The 24,651-nt window shown below is 50.1% G+C and overlaps 9 protein-coding genes across 9 annotated transcripts; 6 read left to right on the top strand and 3 right to left on the bottom strand.

Moving 5' to 3' along the window:
- Positions 1–286: 286 nt before the first annotated feature.
- AA0111_g6058 (Norsolorinic acid reductase A) lies at positions 287–1,600 on the top strand (the record flags this gene model as incomplete). Its single annotated transcript, XM_028652239.1, has 3 exons — positions 287–501; positions 591–955; positions 1,005–1,600. 3 exons carry the CDS (start codon positions 287–289, stop codon positions 1,598–1,600), a joined length of 1,176 nt encoding a protein of 391 aa, XP_028506598.1.
- Positions 1,601–1,875: 275 nt separating this feature from the next.
- On the top strand, positions 1,876–2,766 carry AA0111_g6057 (hypothetical protein; the record flags this gene model as incomplete). Its single annotated transcript, XM_028652238.1, has 1 exon — positions 1,876–2,766. One exon carries the CDS (start codon positions 1,876–1,878, stop codon positions 2,764–2,766), a length of 891 nt encoding a protein of 296 aa, XP_028506599.1.
- A 604-nt stretch (positions 2,767–3,370) lies between these two features.
- On the bottom strand, positions 3,371–3,898 carry AA0111_g6056 (hypothetical protein; the record flags this gene model as incomplete). Its single annotated transcript, XM_028652237.1, has 1 exon — positions 3,371–3,898. One exon carries the CDS (start codon positions 3,896–3,898, stop codon positions 3,371–3,373), a length of 528 nt encoding a protein of 175 aa, XP_028506600.1.
- A 490-nt stretch (positions 3,899–4,388) lies between these two features.
- On the bottom strand, positions 4,389–4,799 carry AA0111_g6055 (hypothetical protein; the record flags this gene model as incomplete). Its single annotated transcript, XM_028652236.1, has 1 exon — positions 4,389–4,799. The coding sequence occupies one exon, from the start codon at positions 4,797–4,799 to the stop codon at positions 4,389–4,391; it is 411 nt and encodes a 136-aa protein (XP_028506601.1).
- A 570-nt stretch (positions 4,800–5,369) lies between these two features.
- AA0111_g6054 (hypothetical protein) lies at positions 5,370–6,941 on the top strand (the record flags this gene model as incomplete). Its single annotated transcript, XM_028652235.1, has 5 exons — positions 5,370–5,398; positions 5,461–5,584; positions 5,639–5,729; positions 5,778–5,958; positions 6,011–6,941. 5 exons carry the CDS (start codon positions 5,370–5,372, stop codon positions 6,939–6,941), a joined length of 1,356 nt encoding a protein of 451 aa, XP_028506402.1.
- A 1,234-nt stretch (positions 6,942–8,175) lies between these two features.
- AA0111_g6053 (hypothetical protein) lies at positions 8,176–11,755 on the top strand (the record flags this gene model as incomplete). The annotated part of the gene is made up of 4 exons (XM_028652234.1): positions 8,176–8,315; positions 8,366–8,574; positions 8,621–10,659; positions 10,865–11,755. The coding sequence occupies 4 exons, from the start codon at positions 8,176–8,178 to the stop codon at positions 11,753–11,755; spliced, it is 3,279 nt and encodes a 1,092-aa protein (XP_028506602.1).
- A 310-nt stretch (positions 11,756–12,065) lies between these two features.
- Positions 12,066–12,971, bottom strand: AA0111_g6052 (hypothetical protein; the record flags this gene model as incomplete). Its single annotated transcript, XM_028652233.1, has 3 exons — positions 12,066–12,516; positions 12,569–12,768; positions 12,831–12,971. The coding sequence occupies 3 exons, from the start codon at positions 12,969–12,971 to the stop codon at positions 12,066–12,068; spliced, it is 792 nt and encodes a 263-aa protein (XP_028506603.1).
- A 3,097-nt stretch (positions 12,972–16,068) lies between these two features.
- On the top strand, positions 16,069–17,004 carry AA0111_g6051 (hypothetical protein; the record flags this gene model as incomplete). The annotated part of the gene is made up of 5 exons (XM_028652232.1): positions 16,069–16,088; positions 16,200–16,274; positions 16,601–16,644; positions 16,692–16,911; positions 16,968–17,004. The coding sequence occupies 5 exons, from the start codon at positions 16,069–16,071 to the stop codon at positions 17,002–17,004; spliced, it is 396 nt and encodes a 131-aa protein (XP_028506604.1).
- Positions 17,005–18,401: 1,397 nt separating this feature from the next.
- Positions 18,402–19,964, top strand: AA0111_g6050 (hypothetical protein; the record flags this gene model as incomplete). Its single annotated transcript, XM_028652231.1, has 3 exons — positions 18,402–18,646; positions 18,739–19,274; positions 19,336–19,964. 3 exons carry the CDS (start codon positions 18,402–18,404, stop codon positions 19,962–19,964), a joined length of 1,410 nt encoding a protein of 469 aa, XP_028506605.1.
- Between the last annotated feature and the right edge of the window lie 4,687 nt (positions 19,965–24,651).

Raw genomic sequence — 24,651 nt, 5'->3', positions numbered from 1 at the left:
ATCAAAGCTCTCCACATCAAACGTGCAAGATGTTACCCCTCCGCTTAACGCCATCCGACAGCGATCGGCCCCGAAAACCTTCGGTAGCTTCCAACCTGGACGTAATAGAGGAAGGAAGCGACCATGGACCCTGAGGTACTCTAGCCTAACACGTCATGCCCATGTAGAGCTCCATTGATATAAGAAGAGGTTTCGTCCTACACTAATCGCCTCACAAAGAGTACTTTAACATCTTGCCTCTCAATTTTACATCTTCTTTCAGAATTCTACAAAACCCAGATTCAATATGCCTTCTCCATTCGGTGATGCGCCCAAGGCGGCGTCCCTCTTGGACTTCCACCGCGTCATGTCGCCTACTGCCGGAGTTCGCGTTTCTCCTCTTTGCTTGGGTGCCATGAACTTTGGTGATGCGTGGGAAGAGATGATGGGCAAGTGTGACAAGAAGACTGTGTTTGAGATCCTAGATTTCTTCCACCAGCAAGGTGGTAACTTCATCGACACGTAAGTCCTTGTACTGTCCCCGCGCCAATGCTACTGCAGTGTTACATGAAAACAACAATCCTCCACTACTGAAGTTGACACTAAAACAGCGCAAACAACTACCAGAACGAGGAGTCCGAGACCTGGATCGGCGAGTGGATGAAGGAGCGAGGCGTACGACACGAGATGGTCGTAGCCACCAAGTTCACCACTTGCTTCCCCGATCCAAACAACTCTCCTCGCCAACGTATCAACTATGCCGGTAACAGCACAAAGTCCCTCCGCGTTTCGCTCGAGGCATCCCTCAAGAAGCTTCAGACTGATTACATCGACCTGCTGTACGTGCACTGGTGGGACTTTACAACGTCTATCCCAGAATTGATGCAATCCCTCAACGCCGTCGTCAACTCCGGAAAGGTTCTGTACCTTGGAATCAGTGACACACCTGCCTGGGTCGTCAGCAAGGCGAACGAATGTAAGTGCCACCTCGTGAAAGTATACAGGGTCTGAACTGACGGTACTAGACGCCCGTAACCACGGCCTGCGCGGCTTCAGCGTCTACCAAGGACGTTGGTCCGCAGCTGAACGTGATTTCGAACGCGAGATCATTCCAATGGCACGTGAAGAAGGCATGGCGCTCTGCCCGTGGGGTGCTCTTGGTGGTGGTAACTTTACATCCGAAGAGAAGCGCAAGAACAACGAGCAAGGCCGCAACTTTGGTCCCCCATCTGAGAAGCATGTCGCAATCTCTAAGAAGCTGGAGGGTGTTGCCAACCAGAAGAAGACCCAAATCACTAGCATTGCGCTGGCATACGTACGACACAAGTACCCCTTCGTGTACCCGATCGTTGGCGGCCGCAAGATCGATCATCTCAAGGGCAATATCGAGGCGCTTGAAATCGAGCTAAGTGAGGAGGAGATTGATGACATCGACTCTGCTGTTCCCTTCGATGTTGGCTTCCCCATGAGCTTCTTGTTCGAGTTTGGCGGCGGCCAGAAGTACAAGACCACCATGACTAGCTCAGACGTTGGCCTCCTGAGGTATGCTGGACCCATGGACAGCGTACCAGTACAGCAAGGGCCTAAGCCGCATTCGTTACAAGGACATGGAGGCAACTAAGAGCATGGAATGTTCAAATCAAACATGTATAGCCGAGTGCAAAGCTACATGAACGAATAAACGTGAAATCTTAAAACTCATATCAATCGAATACCATAATTTCATCTTTGCCCCGTTTCTTTATGCTGTGTCTTTCTGACACATCTTATACTTGACCAAAGCCTGCTCTTGATGTGCTAGTCCGACCAATGAGAATCTAAACAGTAGCCCCACTTACACACCCTTTGCACTTTCCAATTCGCTCGCTCAGTGCAGCACATCACACATCCCAAACCATGGATTCTCAAATCACTTCGCTATTCGATTTCAGGCTACCCGACTACCCCGATGCTGCACTACGCCTCAATGGATCCCTTCTTTGTGTTATCGACCCTTCTACTCTCACGCCAGAAGCTTCCAAAATCATAACTCCAGCAATCGGTCTAGCGACAGTTCTCTACAGATGGCACCCAAGCGCTTTGGCAGCTTTCTTAGATCTGGATGCCTGGTTTTCCCTGACATGGACGCTGAGCATTGCAGAAGGCACACCAGACGGCTCAAAAATTGAAATCGGTCGCATAGGCAACCAAATCACTTTCGGCAGTCTGGATAGCAGCGGGGATAACTGGACATTAATGCTTACCTACAATATCGTTTTAGAGGGCGAAAACAGAGGAAAGTGGATACCAAATCCCAAAGAGAGCATGCTAGGTGAAAAAGACGTTACGGATCCTGACGAGATTGAGAAGCTAGGCTGTGAGTTTGCGGAAAAGATAATAAGGGAAAAGAGATGGGAGACGGGGAAGAAGATGAAACATAGGTTCTTTGTCGAGTATGCGCCCATGGATGTTTGGGGTGATGGAATACCGATGAGCCCGCATTGGCTTTATTCGTCTCTTGATCTCTCGAGTTGTACGGCTTGCAAGAAGACGGATGTTTCGCTACAGAGATGTGGAAGATGCGGTACGTCGACTTACTGCTCGGATGTCTGCCAGAAAGGGGATTGGGCTGTGCATAAAGATGTCTGCACTATGAGTATGGAAGACAGGGGACAGGCAATCAAGTTGTCAGAGAAGGGTGGACTGATCAAGTGGGACGTGGAGAAGACTTACGCGAAAGAGGAGGGTGAGATGAGCGCGAATCCGAACTTTGAAATCCCACAAGTGAAGCGTAGGAAAGCCGACTGAGGAAAGAGCGCAAAGAAGAGCAAACGAAGACGATAGAGCGGTTTGCCTCCCAGCAGCTACATTGCTATCCCTGTTGATGTTATAGATAAAGTACTCCTTAACATGCAGGTATGTGGTCACACGACGTCTCTTGATGATTTCATTCTCGTCCTAGAGCTACTACCATCTACCATGCACAAAGGTGCCCGCATTGTATCCTGTCAATCTCGTCATCGTCTCTTTCTTTTGTGGATATTGAGCATTGTCTAGTTTGACCAGTATCGAGCTTTTCGTAATATCGCTCACATGGTCTTTCGTTCTCTCTTTCATCTGTATTCGAATGCTTGTTGCTCCAACCAACAGGATACTGGAGAGCGTTTGGTCCAGTGATACGACGCTTGTGCTTCATCCTTAGATCGTCTTGGGAGCAAGCGCTCAACCGTGCGTTAGGCGCGATACAGCTTCGTACCAGCCCTCTCTATTCATAATTGGTGCAAGCCTACAGCAGATATGGGAAGAGGCGAGTGACCCAAGTTCGAACATTTTAAGCTTCGAACTCCCTTTCGCTCCCTCAGCGGATCAGATGCGTAGAAGACCTTATAGGTCTCAATTGTCTTAGTAAGTCTCACTCCTCCTCGGTCTCCTCCTTGACCTCTGTCTTGATCTCCACCTTGACTTCCGTCTTTGCTTCCTTCTTCTTCTCCTTGTCCCACTCTTTCTGCTCCTTCATGAACCTCTCCTTCTTCTCCACATACTCATTATGCAGCTTAGCCTTCTCCCAAACCTCTCTGAAAATATCACTGGCCTCCAATTTCTCTTCCTGCCCCTCATGACCCTTGCTCTTCTCCAATAGCTCCCCAGTCTTTTTATCATACTTTCTTCCCCCGGCATGGTTTGCATATCTCTTTGCCCTAGTCATGCCCATCTGCAAGAATTTGCGAGACATGTCCATGCCAATGAAGTCGTCGTTCTTGTCATATTCTAGAAATTTGCTGTAGATGTCGGAAGAAGACTTGCGAGCGATAGCAGGTGTTTTGAAACGCCATAAAGGAAGGATCTCGGACTTGTAGGGCTCGAATGTCAGGACACCGGTTTCGCCGCGTCCGATGCGGTAGGCCATGCGCTGAGATTTTGTGAGGGGCTCAGAGGGCATTTTGATCACGCACTTAATCATGGAATGACACCTACTAAGCGGGTGTCGAGTTGAGAGTCCGGAAGTGTTGACGACAAAACGCGGTGGTTGGCGAGGTTCATGACGTAGTGTGTTCACGCTACGCGACACGCGGTCACGTTCTTTTGTTACGTACTAGGCAAATCTCCGAACAGTGCTGGGCTTCAGGGTCGAGGCGCGTAGTATAGCGCCATACCCTCCAGAAGAATTGGCGTAAACTAGTGTATGTTCTCATGGGGTCTGAAAAGTCGCTGCGACTGATCTGTACACGGATAGAAGCGGTGTTGAGATGTTCGATCAGGACTTGGTCCTTTCTTATATACAGTCTATCGCGGTTCTCTTTCTAGTGCCACTATATATGTGCAGATTCTTAGATGCAGTGGTCGCACTGGCGTGAGTTTTGTACCCCATGTCTGTGAATATGTCCAGCAGCGGCATGTCTATTTCGTTGAATTGTTCCGCACGTCTCCTGTTATTGATTGTCGTTCTTTCCCCACGGTCTGCATACGGCCTTCTCGACCCTTTGTACGATCGACAATTGTTGCTCCTCCTTGCTCTCCTCGTCTTGCACACCCAGTACCTGCCCAATCAGACCACCAGGCTTCGGCACTGGGCACTCCCTCTTGGCAGCCAACTTCTCTTCCAATAGGCGCTGCCTCCTCCGCTCCAAACTCATGCCTTCATTACAGCTCTCGTCTTCTGATATTCTCCGTCTCCTTCTCCGCCTGTTCTCTCCTGTGGGGTCTGGGGAATCGGCGAGCGTTCGAGGGTCGACTGGGCAGGGTATCAGATGTGGAGCGGCGACGACGAGGAATGAAACCATGAGGGTCGTCCCAAAGAGCGAAGTCGTCATGCGCGACCGCGGGTGGAGGTGCGGAGGCATTTTATGTGTGTGAGTGTAAAAATTAGAGAGCGGATTGCGGAGGCATCACTAGACCTGAGGAGTCGTTAACAGCTGGTAGATGTAATTCCAACGATCGCCAAGAGCATACTGTGCCAATTGAGATGCCTCGAGCTGGTGTGAATGGTGGGGAAGCGGGGTTGTTGGCGGTGATGGTGTTCTGGTGGAGTGAACATAGAGGGTCGAGCTAGCTGAACGGCTTAACGTAGATCCCTGCGCGTTCGGCATGCCCGCTGTGGATCTCTCTCGTCCTCGACTTCACCAGCCCACCACTTTGACTTGATATTCCACCAAACGGCTACCGTCATATTACAATCGCTATCTTCACTTGACAGTCCTACACAACCATCACGTAATCGTACGATCCGCACCTTCATTGCATCCAGAACGCGCCATACGCGTACCGCCACCGTCTATACTATTCGCGCCCAACCAGAATCTTCAATTACGAACAGCTTCTGCTACTGCGAAACTGTCGCGCACGTAATAGAAAAACAACCCTTCATACATCCCGAAAAGCCCCGCGCGGGCGTGTAGCGCATAGCCATCGCCATGAGTGCCGGTGGTAGCGACCTTGACAAGTACGGCTACCCACTCAGCCTACTATTATACATGCGATACACAGGGCTGACAAAGATCGCAGGGCGATCCAGCAGCTCCGCGCATGTCGTCCGATTCCCGAGAATCAAGTCCGAGAGCTATGTTACAAGGCACGCGAGCTGTTGATCGAGGAGGGCAACGTGGTTGGGGTGGATGCGCCAGTGACGGTAGGCACAGTATTGCTATAATTCGTGAACATAGCTAACTGTACGTCTTCTCAGATCTGCGGTGATATTCATGGTCAATTCCATGACCTCATGGAGCTCTTCCGAGTTGGTGGAGATGTACCAGATACAAATTACCTCTTCATGGGTAAGCCGACCGGGTCCCGCCACATTCTTTTATGCTGACACTGTGTAGGCGACTTCGTTGACCGTGGTTTCTACTCGCTCGAATCTTTCCTCCTACTCCTATGCCTCAAAGTCCGATACCCAGACCGGATAACACTCATCAGAGGCAACCACGAGTCTCGGCAGATTACAACTGTATACGGTTTCTATGATGAGTGCTTAAGGAAGTACGGCAGCGCGAACGTATGGAGGTAATGCCCATTACCCAGCTGATCTAGTAGAGCGCAATACTAACAGGCACAGGTATTGCTGCGAAGTCTTCGATTACCTAGCCCTCGGCGCTCTCGTACAAGGCGCTGCGACTTCCCTCCAAGCCACTGACGGCCCCATAGCCGAGTCTAGCAACGCTGAAAACATGCCCGACATCGATCAAGACATTGAGATCGAAACACTCAACGCTAACGGCGAGGTCATGTATCGCTACGCACGCAACTCAGACTCCCAATCAAGCGCCGCATCACAAGTAAGCGCAAACATGGGCTCTTCATCCCCTGTCGCTCCAACACCTGGACGTGTTGGCCCTGCAGGAACTGGCGCAACTTCCTCTGCCAATGGCTCGGCTCGGAACGATACAGGAGCCATTCTATGCGTACACGGAGGTCTATCACCCCTCGTTGACTCAGTGGACAAGATTCGACTATTGGACCGAAAGCAGGAGGTGCCTCACGAAGGAGCCATGTGCGACCTACTATGGTCTGATCCCGACGAGATTGATGGTTGGGGCTTGTCACCGCGTGGTGCAGGATTTCTATTCGGGGCTGACATCGTCAAGACTTTCAACCATAAAAACGACCTCAGTCTCATTGCTAGAGCTCACCAATTGGTTATGGAAGGATTTAAGGAGATGTTCGACTCAACAATTGTTACTGTGTGGTCAGCGCCAAACTACTGTTACCGTTGCGGCAACGTAGCTGCCATTTTGGAGCTCGGCGAAGACGGATCGAACGCCGGTTTCCAACGGAGGTCGAACGGAGATAGAGCGGGTGGTGGTGGAGGCTGGGTGTTAGGCTCGAATGCTGGACCCAACGGCGAGAGGAGATTGAGTTCTGTACTCAACGACAATTTCCAAAAGAATAGAGATGGGCCAGGACGGCGATACCGCGTATTCGAAGCCGCCCCACAGGACTCACGAGGCATGCCAGCAAAGAAGCCAGTAGCGGATTATTTCCTTTAAAGAACAGAAGGCGCATGAGAACGCTTTGAAGTTAATTCTGTCAACAAGCTTGGGCGTCTGGAGTTTGTAACAAGGATTGGATGAAATCGAATGACATGCCTGACTATATTGCGAGGCTAGCACACTGCCATTCGACGCGACGAAACATTTGGATGCTATCGCTCTACCAAAGACCCCAGCACCAGGGCTTCGTTCCTCTCATGCATTGGCCGCATTCATGACCGTCATCCAGTCCACGTACCGCTTTACTTTACAACGACTAATGAATGCTTGACAGCGCTGATGATGTATGTAATCAAAGAGTCCTCGAACTAACCCAAACGCTCGTCAGACCTCAAAGCCGAGATAGTACGGTATCATCTCAACACCTACCGTGGGCGATTTTTGGTTATCCCAAACTTGACCGGGGCGGCGATATGGCCATGAACATATCCCTTATTACCAAGCTCGACGTCTGGTATTTGTCAGTAGCCCGAATCTGAGAGGACTGAAGGACATACTGGCTTCAGACTGGACAACTCGACGGTGCGGCATGAAGTTGCGCAACAACAATACCAAGATGGGAATGCAGGTGGCTAGGAGAGTTACAAAAGCTATAATTGCTTCTACCGACCAGGAAGACATAGCGATGTTTGTTTGATCAGTGTGTAGTGTACAAGAGGACTTCTGGCTGTGACATTGAACAAGGAGCGCGACCTGTGCTAGGATTTTTATCATATTTCAAAAAGCAGAATCTGCCTTCGAAGCCTCCGTAGGACCCCCGACAATCAGTTTGACAGGTTTTGCATGATTGGGCATATTGACTCCGCCCTCTTCCAGCCTGGTATGAGAACAGGATCACTTTTACGAAATCTTGCGCTAACCAATTTAGACCGCACTCGGAGACTACAAGGTTCTGTTGCGCAGTATACCCCATGTTCTGAGGCTATCACAGGTTAGGCATGATTGGTCAATCTGCTAATGGCTTGTTGCGCTGTTTACAAAATCTCGCTGCAGTCAGGTTTTGCATGATTGGCCGGATACTGAACGGCTGACAGATGCAAGGAAACCGAAGCTGTGTCATTGGTCTTCGCGAGGGACGCCGCTCACAGGCGCAGCACGCGCCAGGCGGCGTTTCGGGTCCAAGACTCACCGTTCAAATACCTGGTTATGCTCCAAAGTGCTTAACTTAATCCTCGGCGTACTTCTTGCTTCTCATTCTTTTTTTCTTTGATTTTATGCTTCGTTGTACAGGATGAACAACACCGTCAAGACTAACAACATCGATGAGAAAACATGGGAACGCCATCGTCCAAGCATCGAGAGCTTGTATTGGGGGAAATCACTCAGTGCGATCGAAGCGTATATGAAAGAGCGTTACGCTTTTGTTGCGAGGTATTTACGCCAGCTCGCTACAGACCCATGAATACTAACACTCAATGAAGCAAATCACAATACGAGAGGCAGTTCAGAAAGTGGCAACTACGAAAGAACCTTACTGGGCCTGAGTGGGCAGTCATCATAAGGTACATGAAGAAAAACTCGATTCGCCTTGGACAAGTGGAAGTGCTGTTCAAGGGACACGAAATTCCTCACAAGAGGATTCTACAAGAGATAGCGCGACGCAGCTCACTAAACAGCACATGGCAAAGTGGTTTGTGCATGCTTTGATCTTTGTGTATGCCGCTTATAATATCTAGGCTCCTGTAAACTTCCGAAAGAGATCACTGTACGACCACGATCACGCCCTCCGGATATGGATGCCGCGAACGGTCTTCAGACCATACTAATTCCTGCTGCAATCCCGTCACTCTCTTCCATCCACACTGAAGCCAGCCTTGAACTGGTCACCATACCCTCAATGTCGATCAATCGCTACAGTATGAGCGTACCCACCCTAGTTGCTTCGTGGAGTGCCCCATTTTCTTGGATGCGGGCTGTCGACCTGAATTCGTTCTCGCAGAACCTCTCCACTATCCAGCAGTCAACGAGATGGACTCAGCCCCCAAAGGCCCAACTCGATGCACTATTTTACTCAAAGGGTCGGTCGTTCCTAGATACTCCGCACGAAAGCCATGAGACATCAGTTCCGTCGTACGCAATCGCGTCACTAGCCAACAATATGTCCTCGGTATACCATAATGTTTCGAATGAAGCATATTTATTGTTGAAGGCGTTTCCACTGAACGTCGTATCACAAAGCCTGAAGGCCATCCCGGTTCCGGTCTTGGATGCTCTCAAAGAACGATTGTTTGCTACTGCTGTTAAAGTTGGGGACGTGGATCTTGTTTCGGCCATGCTGAAGTTGAATATTGATCCTCGTGAGCGTATCATGATTGATTGGCCATCCGTATCAAGACCAACCTACCCGCTCGATTATGCAGGGTATGCAGGTCACTACGCCGTTGTAAAAACACTTGTTTCGCACATGTGTCAAGGCGCAAATCAGTTACAGCTTGATGGCCTACGTGATTGCATCTTGTATGGGATGGAATGGACAATGTTGAAAGAGAGAATAGGGGGGTCGATGACGAATTACAGTCATTTCAAATATTTTAACGAGTCAGAACTGACCGAGCTCATGTGTATCGCTCTCGCTGCCGGAGCCAGCCCCAAGTTGGGGTGCCTCAGACCCGCTGGCCGTGATATCTCGATAGTTTCTCTCAAGAAGCTGGTAGAGAATACGGCTGCAGGTATCATAGCTTGGCTAGAGATAGGCCTGCTGAAGTTTTATCTTGGTTGCAGATGTCATTCGTGGGAGACATGCCCGATCGAAAATGTCCTACAATACGTCTTTTCAGACTGCCAACACGATCTACCTCGAGGAGACCCAAAATTCAAGACAATAGTTCTCAAAGCGTTGACAACTGCTATAGTCGACAACAAAGAGGAAGCCGCCAAAACGATCTTGAGAGCGTTCAGTCTACTAGGTTACCGCCCCAATAGCGAAGAGACTTACATAAGCAACAAAGCAACGAACGATTCCATCGTACAGGCATTTGATAACGCAGACTGGGATCTGACAATATCCTTAATTCTGGCGCAAAACTTGATCGCAGTAAGAGAGAACTCGAGACAAGGCCTAAAGGAAACGGGAGCACAACAGCCTATTGCAATGATTTTCATTGAACCTCCCCGAGGCCCCTCATGGTATGAACAGTTCAACGGTGCTGTCAGGGAGAAGGACTTAGTGCTCGCATACCAGCTGCTCCAAGACCCCAGGCATTTGTCGAGTCCCTTTTCAAGACTCCCGTTGAAGTTCGTTGAACTTGCAGTCAGCCTCGGCCAATCTGACATGGTTATCAACGTCATCAGATCTACAGAAAATTTTGATGAATGGGGCCTTGATGAAGTCTTCCCTCTATTGGGCTATGGTCAAATTGCAGCAGTCAGTGCGCTTCTTATGGAACACCCTGCATGGAAAGCTGCTCTAGATGCCGCATGCTACCATGAGGGCTTTGGTATGTTAGAATCCATGGTATTCCAAGGGTCAGACTTGCCTTTATTTGAAGAATTCCCATTATACAATGATGGCGATTATTTGATGCAAGAGCAACAAGTGATCTTTCGGGTTATCGCTTTTCATGCCATTGCAACAAACAGTTTCAAGCTTTGCGAATGGTTGTTGCAGATTGGTATGGATGCTGACGAACTCAATGTATGTGAAGAGGAGGATGATGATATGGTCGTGAAGAGTCCGGTCACGCATTGCAGCTTGCCTGGTGTGGGCGGTTGCTCGGTACGCCGCATCCAGTGCACAATTCCATCACTTCTAGCCGTCGCAGCCCAACACAACCGTGAGGATTGGATGAAATGCCTTTTAGCTCAAGGTGTCCAATCTGCTGACTCTGGAGCATTGTTATGGGCAGTGAAGACGAAGGCAAGTAGTTTCCCTGCACGAGCTTCATATGCGATATCAGCTGACTTCCTAAACTGATCGTTAGGCAACCGTTGCTACAATCTACTTCCTATTGAAGACAGCAGAGCCTGACAAATATTCAAGCCAGCGAAACTATGGCATTGCTGCACTTCGGGAAGCCATCCGGTCCCGAGACTTCACCATCATTGATATTCTATGTGGAGCAGTGAACATTGATGCAATCGAGCCGTCAACCAAAGAATTCTTTGGGCGCGAAGCTCCCCTCAGCCCGTTAGGTGAAGCAATCATACTGGGCGACGTCGCGATAGTGAAGCTTTTGTTGAAGCGGGGTGCCAGTCCAAACGCATACGTATCCTTCGATGGTCTGAAGATGCTAGAAAGCATCACGAGCCACATACAAAGAGTGACACCATTACTAGCTGCTATCGACATGCAGAGTCTTCCATTGGTGGAACTTTTGTTGGAGCATGGAGCGGAGGTGAATTACAAACGCAATATGGGAGTCTTTCGTACTCCATTGCAAAGAGCCGCCGAAATGGGTTGCTTTGACGTTGTTCAATACCTCATCAAGAAGGGTGCGACTATCGATACCATTCCTATCCACTCTGGTGGTACTGCTCTGCAACTCGCAGCACTGAACGGGTTCTGCGGTATTGCCGCGTTTCTGCTTGAGCAGGGAGCTGATCCAAATCATCCCCCTGCTAAAAGTAATGGACGAACTGCTTTTGAAGCCGCAACAGAATGGGGTCATATCGATACAATGTCGCTTTTGGTACAGTGTGGTGTCGTTCTTCACCTGCAATTCGGAAACCCTCTTCAGAGTCAGTACGAGCGGGCTTGGTGGTTTGCGGAGAAGAATGGTTTCATGGCGTCGAAGCGATTCGCAGAACATCTTTATAGGCAGGTGCTGGAAGGTCATTACTGGGATAATAGTCTTGCATTAGACCCCATATAGTCGATGTGCTGAAGGAGGACTACGAATACCTTCCAAAGTTCATTTCGGTGCCAGATCTAACAGTGTTCCTCACTCATGTCCTTCTGCTAGTTTAAACGATTCCTGTACTATATTCTGCCTTTATCTAATCGAGTGTATTTCTTCCTTCGTCGCTCTGAAAAGGACGCCCTTCTGCTGTCTTGTTATCATTCAGAGAACCTACGCATCACATGTTAATAAAAGAGTGTCAGATATATGATGAACGAGCGAGTAGAAGACAAACTCGGGAAAGGTTGCCCGACTCTAACCATGACTATCAAAGTTCATGTAGCTACAAGCTCTGCTCATTAGTGTAACTATCCTTTCGCTCCCTTATTGCTTTCTCGTTGAATTCCTCCATATGCACAAGTTCAGCATCGTCATCGTTCTCCTCATGCCGCACAGCAAACGTCCTAGTGTATGTAATCGTGCTCCGGTCAACGACCACGTTCTCTTTTCCACTTTTGGCACTCCCTATCGTGTCGATATTTCCTTTTGTGCCACGACTTCCACCTCCGTGATGGTTCTTGCTGCTTCGCTGGGTGCTCGCTTGTATCGTCCTGATGACTGTGGGAAACGCGCGGATGAGGATTAAGCGGAGAGCCGGCATGCATGCGCATATAATCCCGACATTGATCTCGTAGACCGACCACAAGACGACGTTCGTCTGCTCCCATGTGACATTGCTTGTGCCGCCGAAAGCAATGAGCGATCTGAGGCGGAGGATGGATACAATTGTAGTACTGTGGACATGTTAGCTGGAAGCCAGATGGTGTAGGTTGCAAGAGTACTGACAAGGTACCAACGAAGAACATCAGAGCTACGCTGAACTTCTTCGTCAATGTCATCTGGAGGTGAAAGACCTCGTATAGAGGGATAGAAAGCATCCAGATGTCGACCACGATACATATGATAGCGTGTACCCAGATTACCGCGTATATGTTGAGACACTTAGTCGGCTTGGCCTTATCCCAAGCTGTCCAGTAATCGGCAAGCTATGTTTTGAAGCATTGAGTTAGCGTGCGCCTCACGCACTTCTTGGAAGATTTTCACTTACAGGCAGGCATGGGAATGAGCCAGGAATGAAGAAAGATATGGTCCATATTACGATAAAGGCGATAGTCCCCCACAAGAGCTGCACTGTCCGCCTTCTTGGAAAGATCCTCAAGAAAAATAGAATCAGCGAGATCTTGACCATGGCACACTGGATAAGATATAGTAGGGTAATGGTATACAGCCATCGAACGAAATTCTCGAGGTGGTCAAAAGGAACAGTCCAGAGATCGACACCGATCCCGTTCGTAAGCATGCCCCTGTCGATTATTGTTACGGAGGATATAGATATGAGTACCGTAGCAGCCACTGTGTAGTCATCCCAACCAAGCCCGGCAACCGTGAAATATCTCTGGTAGACGAGACGTAAGATGGCGCAGGAAAGTGTTACCACGCCCATGAGTATATTCGCGACTCGCAGATGGATAGTTTCCGACCGGACCGGCGCGTGGCAGAAGGTTGAAGTAACGTTTTTGGTCGCTAACAAATGTTGTGAGCTGTAGACCAGTAGATGAAAATAGTTCCTGACTTACTCAAGCTCTCCTTCACGGTGCACGAAGAGACGACGCATTTCTCGACGGCAGCCTGAAGTTTAACGTTGGTACATATACATGTTGAGTTCGTAAGTTGGCAAGGTGAGTCGACAACAGCAGTCACCAAACATAGTTGCTATGAGCGTCAGCCATATACCATTTTCTCGAGACCGGATCCAATATACCGCGCAGTTGGGAAGCTTAGCAATCACCGTGAGCGAGTCGACATCTTGTGTCTGTCCAGTAGAGGTCCAAGTGGCAAGAAGGAGTAATAGATACAGCGGTCCCCTCATGTCTCGTCACGTCTGAACATACGTTGTATCCCAGTTGGAGTCGTGCGGCTAGACGTGTAGGCGAGGACAAGGGGCCAGTAATGGCATTATCTTTCGGGCTTTGGTATACGTGCCTGTCTTATACTCTAGGAAGTCCTAGTAGAGTTGGCCGGACCCGCATCGTGGCTTGCTGCTGGGATACGTATTAGAATGGGGCGGAACTTAATCTGCACATTATCCTTAGATCTCCTGACCAGAATAGCTGCACCCCTAAGCACTGTTGAAGATCCCCTAGTTATGTTAAGCTTTCACTTCAACATCTCCTTCTTGTGGCGCATCGACAACAATGGCTCACCTAGATCGACCTTAGACCTCGTTCACATTTACGAGTACTCGCGTAACATACTGGGTATGCCAAAAAGATTGCTGTGCTGAAAGGGCTGACATCCGTGCCTGAGGAGGATATGTCTACATCCTTGGGAACGCCCACGCTAGCCTTTGCTCTAGAGGTAGCTTGATGAGCTTCAACAATCCAGTTCACTGATCGCGGATCATCGGAGGAACACTAATGACGAGTCTAGAAGGATTAATAAACAGCCTATGGTGAGGTGGAGGTGGTACCCGACGCATTTGGAAACGTTCACAGAGACCGTCTCGCTCTCCCTGGTCGTTCATAGTTCCCGCCCTTATCCTTGCATACAAGTCTCCTGTACATGTGGTGTAGATCAGGGTGCTACCTTGCCATGCCATGTGGCGCGTCCCTTTAGTGGCCGGCGGTTCGAGCTCCCCACGGTACCTAGGTAGTTCCTGCTACTAGCCTAGCGTGGCCGAGGACCAATTAGCTGCGATACCAACGCATCGTATCTCCACCACGACTCTACAGCAGAGGATGTCTATGATGATTATGATCTCGTTGGCTCCGTGTACTCCGTACGCTCGAAAGCTCCCTACTGGGTCTTTATCCGGTTGGGCATTTCTTGCTCTATTCCTCCCATCCGACCGTAAGTTGACTGTATTTAGGTTGAGCAGTGCTGTAGTCTCTGGCAGCCATCAGGTAGCTACGATTGGTTCCTTGCAGACACCCGCTCATAGCCCACTATGGGTTCCTTGTTACTTCAGCAGAAACATGTATACTACAAGCATTCCAATAATCCACCAGGTACGGTGTCAAACTGTATCCTGTGATCGACCGAGCTAGTGTCTCGACGCACTGTAGCAATCGAATGTCTGACAGATCTGGAGCTGGAAACGACGGCTCGTCATTGGTCGGCTGGTGTCTAGCTTCCTTTCGACAACGGTAGGGCACTGCCAGCTAGGGCCCGATTACTATTCATCAACCTGATGGCATTGCGATGGGGACTAAGCCTAGCTACCGTCATCATAGTTGTTAACTGACATGTGGATGCAAGAGACATGGGCAACAGGAACCTGATGATCGTCATACCACTAGACACGCCAGGTTCGAGGCACTCATGCGTGCTGGTTGTTGGGAATGTCTTAGCTTGTAAGGCACGTTCTCACGGTCCTCGCTCTCGTTCTTCCCTAACAAAACATGTTGGACCAACAAGCCCCAGTGATGTCAACACGATGAGAACAAAGCATCGAGCACGATAACCATCATGACGAAGCTCATACGGTACATACGACAAAAAAGAGCACATGGTACGAAGGACTGCAAAAAGGTAAGGAGGGTGGAGCAGATGAACAAAAACAAAAACATACAACAGCGGGGATTCGCTAGTGGTCACCCACCTAACTACTAATCCGCCGGTACACTGCTTGTATATGGCTGAGCGGACGGGAAGCCTAATTTTCAGTGTCCTATGGTCGTATGTGAAAGGATGAGCCGTTGGTAGTGTATATATCGTGGAAGCATAGCTATGTGGTAGGAGTACAGCACAGCAAATTGCTCGGCTTACCAGTATGGATACGGTGGTCCCCTCGGTTTCTACTGGCATAGTGGTAGCCAGTGACCTAGAGTATACGAAAAGGCTGCGTCGGTCCAGGCAACCGTCAATGTCTTCTGTTGTGGTGCTGGTGCTGCTTCGTGTAGAAACGCATCTGTGCTTCGGCTAGTCCGCATCGCAACAACTGAGCGAGGGTCAAGAGCGATACAGGTCTGGGAAGAGCCGCGCTGCTCGAGGTGACGAAAATCAAGCCGGTGTTGAAGATGGAGATGAAGATGAGCATGGGATGAGGAAACCCCTTTGATGGCGCAGCAACCAATGAAACCAGGTATGACGTTTAGCGCGGGAGCTTGGCCGTTGTTACCTTGCAACGTCTCGTCGCAGGCCCGACGTTGCGCAACCCCAACCATACTCCCGAGCTCTGTCCTAACAAGCTCCATTTTCCATCTCATCCCATCCGTCCCCTCCCCAGCCCGTTGCGCGAAGTCGTCAAAGTGCGGTTCCCACACCTCGCCGGTCAATCGTCCGCCATGGATTTCTCAGACATCTTGTGAGTACAGCTGGAGCTGTGGGGAGCTGTCTGCAACTAGGCAGCGGCTTCCGACGGAGGTGTTGAGCACTCGGAGATGTTGAGAGTAGGAGCTAATTCACGATTGTGTAGTCGCATGGTGAATTTCGCCGTTGCGGTATTCGTGGTCCTCGGTGGTATCGCGAAGTTGTTCCCGTTCGACGACTTGTGAGTCTACCTGGCGCATCCATCGTCACCCCAATCCCGTCGCGTCGGCATTCGAGTTCGTAAAACAATTAGACGGCACTTGATGCCTTGACAGGCGAACCGTAATGAGCGCGTGTGGGCTTTGAGGATAGAGGCAGGTTGCATAACCCTGAGGACTGTCGCGAGCTTAGTCCACACACGTCTCGGCACGCGCCCGCATCTTATGAGGGTGTACAAACAGTACGCGAGCTTGGAGCGTTGCATAACAGCGGTTATGCAAGCTCGAGCTGGCAGCGCTATACGAAACATCAGACTACGTTGCATAGGCAAGCGCTGACAGTGCCTAGCTCTCACATCATTCTCGGTGTATACTTGATAATATTCGGTCTTGGTGCGTTCAGCGGTCTTATATTACCATATGTTGCTGACAAACAACAGGAACCGCTCTACTCGAGTTCCAGATTCCCCAGCAAGTGGCACGCTATGCCTCTTTCATGTTCTCTTTCCTCGGCCGCGGCATCTTCTACATCTTCATCGGTTCGGTCATCGTGGGTGAGCGCTGGTTCCGCATTGTGCCAGGCACCATTGTCGGCATAATTGGTGTGGGCTACGCTGCTCTGGAGTTCATTCCTTCCATTGAGCCCCCAGCGAACATGCGGTAAGTTCTCCATACTTCTTGAAAACGTTCTGCGTGTGGTACTAACGACGTTGCAGCGACGCCGACGCTGGCTGGGGTGCCGAGCAAGTCTAAGTTCGCAATCTGTAGACAAGAGGATGGCGGTAGAGGATTCCTCATACAAGAACGCTTGCCTGGTTTTTGTACCTCGGCATAAGACCGTCGTGCGCTTTCTATGTACTCAACCAAGTATCGCATGTTACGGATTGGAGTTGCCCACAGTTACGTCTACGGATGTTAACAAGGTGGTTTGAGTATGTCTTTTTGGATTTCGTTGGTTGGTCCGGTGATCACATCGAGGTTTTGGTTACACGGGTGGAGAACGCCTTGGAAACAGTCGATGTATGATAGGTTATCTGATTCAAACGAGGCTGTAGTCGTCACACGTGTTCGCTTGTCTGTCTAGTGTCCGCAGTGCATGAAGCGAGGACAGACTACCGGTACTTGCATTGCTGCTAGTGTATCGTTTCGGAAAGGACTGCGTTGAGCAATTGTCCAGATCTAGTCGGATGCTGCTGTTGCTGCGATAGTAACGTTGACGCAATGTTGGTTGTATCATCTCAACCCCTTGTGATTGGTGCCAGCTATGCATCAGTGGCGTGCGGAGCAGTAACCATTACAAATCGCTAGTCGTAGGCGAGCCGGATCTTGATCCGCTGACAGCTGGTCTATTGCAAGGCTCAAGTGGAGTCCAAAAGTGATAGAGCCGAGTTTTCCTTTTTCTTGCCGCCGAGCATATGTATCGGAGATAAGGGCGCCCGGCCTGCATCTTAGAATGCATGTACCTGACTGATGGTTGGCTCCGCATGCAAGCACGCGCATGTGTAAAGCCAAAGTCGAATCGTCTTCACTGCTTCTGAACCCGTCTGTTGCCTATGGTCGCCGTGGACGTGCTTTCAGGGTTGGTGCGCTAAATCTCGGCTTAGAATAGCAAAGCCTTGATTGGCCACCGCCTCCCATTCACCGCCTAAGAATTCCAGCTTGTACCGCACCAGCATCGCCAGACCCAGTAGGCACCTTGCGCAGAATTATGACGACGGAGATCCCGAACCCACCTGATATCCTCCCTTGCTAGACCCGTCCTTCTTAAAGTTGTTTGCCAGCCATCCGTGTGCCACACCTCCCAAACATTGTGTACAAAGGCCCGAAGACCCGCATATCACACCAAGTCACGTTAGCGCCTGCTCCAGATTGACCTACATTTCATCGGGTATCAGATCAAGCCGATAGCGAAGTCCGGACATCTATTTGGATCGAGAATTTGCAAATCCCCGGATTGGAGGATTCTATCTGCGAAATTTAGGCAACAGTGTATCACTACAACCTTGAACCCACCTTCTTGAGACACGTATCTTGGATCAATCAAGCGCTGCCCTATGGCACACCCTCCTGGAAGCGGAGGCACGTCTTTGGCTCCGACTCCGACACATCCACATCATTTATCACGGGAAACAAGCAGAGACGAGCTAGAGATGGCTGAGAGCCTGCGACTACTCAATCAGGCCCATGAACACCACAGGCCGAGGACAGAAACTCCATCTCAGGAACAGCACCAGATTCAGGGCCAGGGAGACGAAAGATCCGAGATATACCACTCACTCGAGGATGCGGTGCCCATCTCAGAGCAACCAACGACACCGGCAACTTCAACATCTCTACAGCTGCCGAGTATGAACTATGATGCATCCAACGCGCCTGTCACCGGACAAGTCTGTAGGTACGTTGTCTGAAATTTCACTGTGTGCTTGCCACCAGTCACTTGATTACAGTTGGAACCAGATCTGCAGGGAAGACGCTAACGGACCGAAGCAACTGCAAGACGACACAAACGCCGCTTTGGCGCCGATCTCCAGCTGGAGAAACTGTGTGCAACGCGTGTGGTCTGTACATGAAGGCGCGGAATCAATCACGTCCAGTGAACCTGAAACGGAACACTCAGACTCAGCCGATTATGCCCGTGCAGCAAAGTCCAACGCCGGGCCCAGGTGACGGCAACGGAACGTCACCCGGAAACCTCGCGGCTTCACCCCGAGTTGCAACTTATGTTGCTGCAGACCAGATGACCGCAGGCACATGTCCTGGTGGGGGGCGATGTAATGGTACTGGTGGCCAGCAAGGCTGCAGTGGCTGTCCAGCATTCAACAACCGCGTGTCGAAGACTGCGAAGTTTGCGTTAGCTCAGGCAAATGCAACATCGAGTGACGGTACGAACGGCGCAGACGCTGCGTCCAGTTCAGCGGCAGCAGGTTCTACCAGTGCCATCCCCGCGTGCCAAAATTGTGCAACTACAATCACACCACTGTGGAGACGGGATGATGCTGGTCACATAATATGTAACGCTTGTGGTGAGTTTACATCCACAGGACTGCTTTGCAACTGAACCACGATAGCTAATTCAATCCAAAGGACTCTACTACAAGCTCCATGGAACACATCGTCCTGTCGCAATGAAGAAGCAAGAGATCAAACGTCGGAAACGAGTCGTGCCAGCCGGTGACACTAGCTCTCAAGCCACACCGTCGGTTGCCGATTACTCTCCACCACAGCGTCCGTCCCAAACCCCCGCATTCGAGCATTCCGTTTCCCCGGATCCGTCAACGGCAATTGAGTCTAGGGAAGACTATACGCCGGAGCCACCTAGAGGACCTATCGCTGTCGACTTCACCCATTACTACGGTAAGGCATCAGTCACCTCTAATCCCGCAGCCCTTGTACCCAACATGCAACCCAATGCACCATCGCCCCGGAAACGCAGCCGCAGTGCTACCATGGACCCAGAGGAAACCGCAAACCCGATGCCCCACCGTCCAAACGCGATTTCTTCGATATTGAATCCATCTCAAGCTGACGCTGACGCAAATATCGATCCTTCGCTTTCAGTGCCGTTACGCCCAATTGCTGGCACATCGCCTAATCCAGGAATGTCACAAGAAGAGAAGGCAGCTAGGAGGGAGAGACTGAGGAAGGAGGCAGAAGCTATGCGGCAAGAATTAGCGAGGAGGCAGAAAGAACTAGATGAATTGGAAAATGATTGAGGCGTTACTGCAAACCCAAAGAATATACAACGAAGTACCCATGTTTGGAGAAAAGCAACGGCGTTAAAAGTGGTACTGCTAAGGTGGTGAGAGACGAACTATCATCATATGTATAAGCTTTGGGGTCTTCTTTGACGACCGCCGGCGTTCGATATAATATGTCTCATCCTTGTCCCACGCTCAGGGATACAAGGCGTTTTTCTGGGGGCCAGGGATTACGGATTATGTTTTACGACACACTCTAGCGGATACCAAAATACCAAAATCGCTAAGACAGTGGGCTCGGCACCACAGCCCAACCACAACATTACTCTCGCAATATCCCGGTCTTTGATATCATCTATTCGATTGAATCGGCTAACCCTTCTAGTATGTGTTGTAGTGGGATTTCCAAACTCGGAAGGTGCGACTGGGGCTTCAAGTATGACAGACGATGAGCAGATACAACATCCTCTGACTACAGAGTGAATACCATCACATTCGTTGCATTAACATGACTACTATCTATTCACCTGTACATATCTGGAGACCTGTTCTTGTTGGTTTCCACCTGCCACATTCAAGAATCCTGGACAACAATCAAACACTGAGTCATACGGTGGTGCGGATCGGGTGCGGAACATCTCTGCATCCTTACTGCGGCACTTGGCAAATCACGCAATTATGGTTGTTGGTATCTTCCCTATGTAGCCAAGTGGAACGACAAGGTGTGCATATAGCACACACACATCTTGGTGTGAAGCCGAAGTTTCTGATAAGAACATATGACTAACAATGTCACGTATCATTGAGGAATTCTTACACGCCACTGTCAAATCTGAAATTTCAAAGAAGAGATGATTGTCAAGATCACAAATAGACTAGCAATAGTTCCTTGTTTCGGAAGTCTCTGAACTTCAGTGAACGCCTGCATTAAATTGGTAGAGACAGTAACTTTTTCCTATTTTATCGAGTTGTTGAAGCTTTTTTGCAGTCTAGATGATCAACTGTAGGGGTAATGAACGCGATGCAGACAATAACATTCTACACTTGCTCTAGTAGCATAATCTACAGCTTTTGGTGAGACAGTGCGAGTACTTGCTTCTCGTTTCGTCTCTATTTGCTATCTTGCGAACAGTCATGGACGTCAAACGTAGCCTCCAGTGAAGGAGGAACCGCACCTGGAACTAATCCATCAATTTCATCTATCATATATCGGACAAAACTCCTTCCCGACCAACCGGTTGTTAAGCAAACGTAGATCACCGTTCCACTCCTACCTCTGTGCTACCGTCCGATACTGCTGTTATCAAAATGAAACATTTCTACTGGATTTAGCTATAGATAGCGTCTGTGTAGATATATCCTGACGAGCGGAAGAGTAAGTGCAAACTACGAATCGATCGCACTGAAGTGCTTATATGGCTACCCGGATGATGGAACAGCCTTTGCCAAGGCGCTTATACTGCCCAGTGTCATCTTCTTCGCAGCTGAATTCATTGTTGAAATCTTTCACTAGAACCCCACCCCGTGATTCGACTACGAAATATTTTCGAGTGACGTTATTTGCCGCTACGTAGCTGCAGTTGCATCGGTTGATCGTCCGTCCGGCCTTACGTTTTTAGTACCATCACCCTATGCCTTTGTCTTGGTAGTTCCGGACCAATTCATCCCATAGAGCAGATGAAACAACCGTCCATGAACAAGGAACCTCAACATCGCGACAAGGGGTTGCGAGATTGAGGATGTAGTTACTTATCTATCTGTACGATTCACTCACGCACGGCCACTTACCCAGATATGCACCTTTCGGTCCTTCTCCAATTTGGGCTTACCAGAACTCGTATACATCTCGATTCCTCATTTAGCTCTGTCGCATGCGGCTGCGATCTTCAGGTTCGCAAGGGAAACGACTGGAGATGCTATGTAATCTTCCCCTTGAAGTATGCTCGGGCCGTGCCGCAAAACGACGTTCAACGTGCGTGTAGATCTTTTTTGAATCTAATGAAATACTGAAAGGCAACGAACCTTGGGTCGGCAGATGTCTGACTTGAGGAATGCAAAGTAAACGCTGTACATGTAAACAATATGGTTGCTAAGGTGGATAACGCACATTCGATGGCTTTTCTGGGTATGCAAGATGGGGGTCAGTGTGGAGCAAGGACGGCATGCTCGTGTGTTGTTAGTGGAGTAGTGCGTCCACTCCAAGGGCAGCGTAGTCAAGTAGGAGTCTCAAGACGTCTTGAGAGACTCACCTGTAGGCGATGAAAGATGGTTAGCATGGAGCAAACCTGAGCGTTCCGACTGCGACAGAAAAGGAGTGCCCTCGAAGCCTTCACGAGACCATGACCACAATCCAACCCACCAACGCAAGCAGCAAAGCTAACGGCCGACGTACTTCCACCACCATCTACCAGCATCGTAATTTCAGGTCTTCATCTCACGACCGCTTCATGCCTCCCATCCTATTGGCTGGCGCCAAACACCGCGATTTTACCTGCAATCCACACTCTCCTACCACAATTACCTGAAGCAGCAATAGATCAAGGCATCTTGATCTCGATACATAATTTCGGATCGAAAGATCGTGAGAGAACGGCTTTGTAGGCCGTTCTCCCAATCGGGTCGGCCAACTGGGGTGGTCGACCGATTTGGAATCGCCGATGAGTACAAGTGCTTGTAGTAGTAGCGTTGAAAGTCGAGTCACGCAACACTGAAGAGGGCTGTTGACGTCGTTTGCTTTGTAGACGCATCGCAGACAATTGCAAGTGCTTACTGAACAGACTGAATCAATTCACCTGTCCAGTAATTTTCGCTCGGTTGTCGCGGTAGAAAGTCAATGTAACACGAGTTCAATGTCGTTACTGCACTACCCCTGTCACATAGCTAACGCCAGGGTCCAGATCCCTCCGCGGAGTGCCGATCTGTGTGATGAATGTAAACGTGCTCCCACCTGTTTACAACTGCCCACCATGCCGTTGTATTATTAGTGAAACCCGAGGCATATTCATGAAACGCAACTGTAGCTCTGCAAAGAGCTAGTAGAAGAAGGTTGGATTGAGTCCACGTTACGAGGCCTGGTGGAGGGCGTATAACGTCAGACTTACGAAACTGTGCCTGAACGTGGCCCGCGGGATGTGCCTTCGGCTACGTCTGTACAGGCACGGGCCGAGAATGATAGTCTTGCGTAAACCGAGAGGTTCAGTCTAGAACCTAGCTGCAGTGAGGCCAGGTAAAAATCGAGGAGTTCGTGTCTTGGGCTATGGAACAGGCGTACTGAAGGCACACTTGAAGAAGAGCATACTTTGTATTCTCGGCGACCCAAGAGACAAGAACATGACTAAACCGAGTTCTAAGATTAGAAGAGACTGCTGTCCTCTCACCCATGTCGTAGGAAGCGGTTGCATGCGCTCTCTCGCCACCAATTCTTACTTATCGACTTCACTGTTGTACTCACCAAGGATGGTGAATGACGTGTAAAAGGGCTCGTAACCGCCCCAATACGAAGAAGCCCAGTATTAGATCTGCACGCTTGGCCCAGCTCCATGCGAATCGAGAGTATTGATGCCCGTGAAAGGAGGTAGTCACTGAGAACCTATGCATAGGCGAGCGTTTGTAGGGATTTTGATGGTGATCCGCTATGTCCGCGCACGGATGGGGAACGAGGCGTACGGGGCCAGAAAACCATCTCCGTAGCCTGGTGTAGTGGCCATCTATCGCTTACGGTCAGCGAACGATTTGCTCAAAACTAGAGTGGCAGCCGTGGACTGCATGTTTGTTGCAGAGATTAGCAATACTGCAGGGATGATGAAGCGACCGCATAAGTGGCTTTCCACCCGCAACAACGCGCATGCAAAGGCGTCGGATGCTTGGTAGCGTAGAGCAGCGAGTGAAGGTGCAGGCGAACTGATGTACGGTGAACTGGTCAAACGAGGCTGCCATCCGAACCGACGCGGGCAGGGCGTACTGCCCGTTCGGGGTCGCACTGAATAGGCTAAACGGCAGGGGGTGTGAGTAATTCGTGAATATCCAAACTGTCGGGCCGCCACTTGATTGCAGTTGGACGGGACGGTGAGTATTTCGTAAAATGGCCGCGAGGAGGTGGAATGAGGCGAACGGATCGTCAGGCCGAAGAGGTGAGAATTGGCGAGATGTTGATGTGCGCCGTTTGACGCATTGCGCACGTGTTGCGGATACGGCAGGAACGGCGCATCGGATTCTGGCAAGCTGCCCCAACCCAGCGTTTCACACAAGGGATCCCGATCGACGGCACCTGTGGTGTTCGTCCGGAGAATAGCTCGCTGGAAGTCGGGCCTAATAGAGTCGATGTCACATCGCTGTGAGACGCCCGCGTGCATATGCCGATGTCCACTTACCTTTCTCCTGATCGACTTCCCCTCTTTCTGTCGGGATGTGCTCCCTGAAACGGCCGTGCAGAGGTAGCGCCCTATCTGTGATAATCTACATCCAATGACGGCGCCCGGGCAAGGTTCGCGAGTCGAAACACCACGCGATTATGGCTCCAAGTGGGCGATCACTGCCATTGCGACGCCGCTGGTCGCCGGTGGTTGTGGGTGCAACGCAAAGTGAAGTTGGCATGCATTGTGAGCTGGCAATCTAAAGTGCAGCTGCCAGCTGGACTTTTGCCGTAGTGCTATAGCGAAGGAGAGATGGTTGTGATGGAAGATGAAGGTGCGCTGCGAGTAGA

The sequence above is a fragment of the Alternaria arborescens genome (assembly GCF_004154835.1).
Source record: "Alternaria arborescens strain FERA 675 chromosome Unknown contig_12, whole genome shotgun sequence".
Taxonomy (NCBI): Eukaryota; Fungi; Ascomycota; class Dothideomycetes; order Pleosporales; family Pleosporaceae; genus Alternaria; species Alternaria arborescens.
The sequence above is the reverse complement of the archived record's forward strand: the minus strand, read 5'-3'. Positions and strand labels throughout refer to the sequence as shown.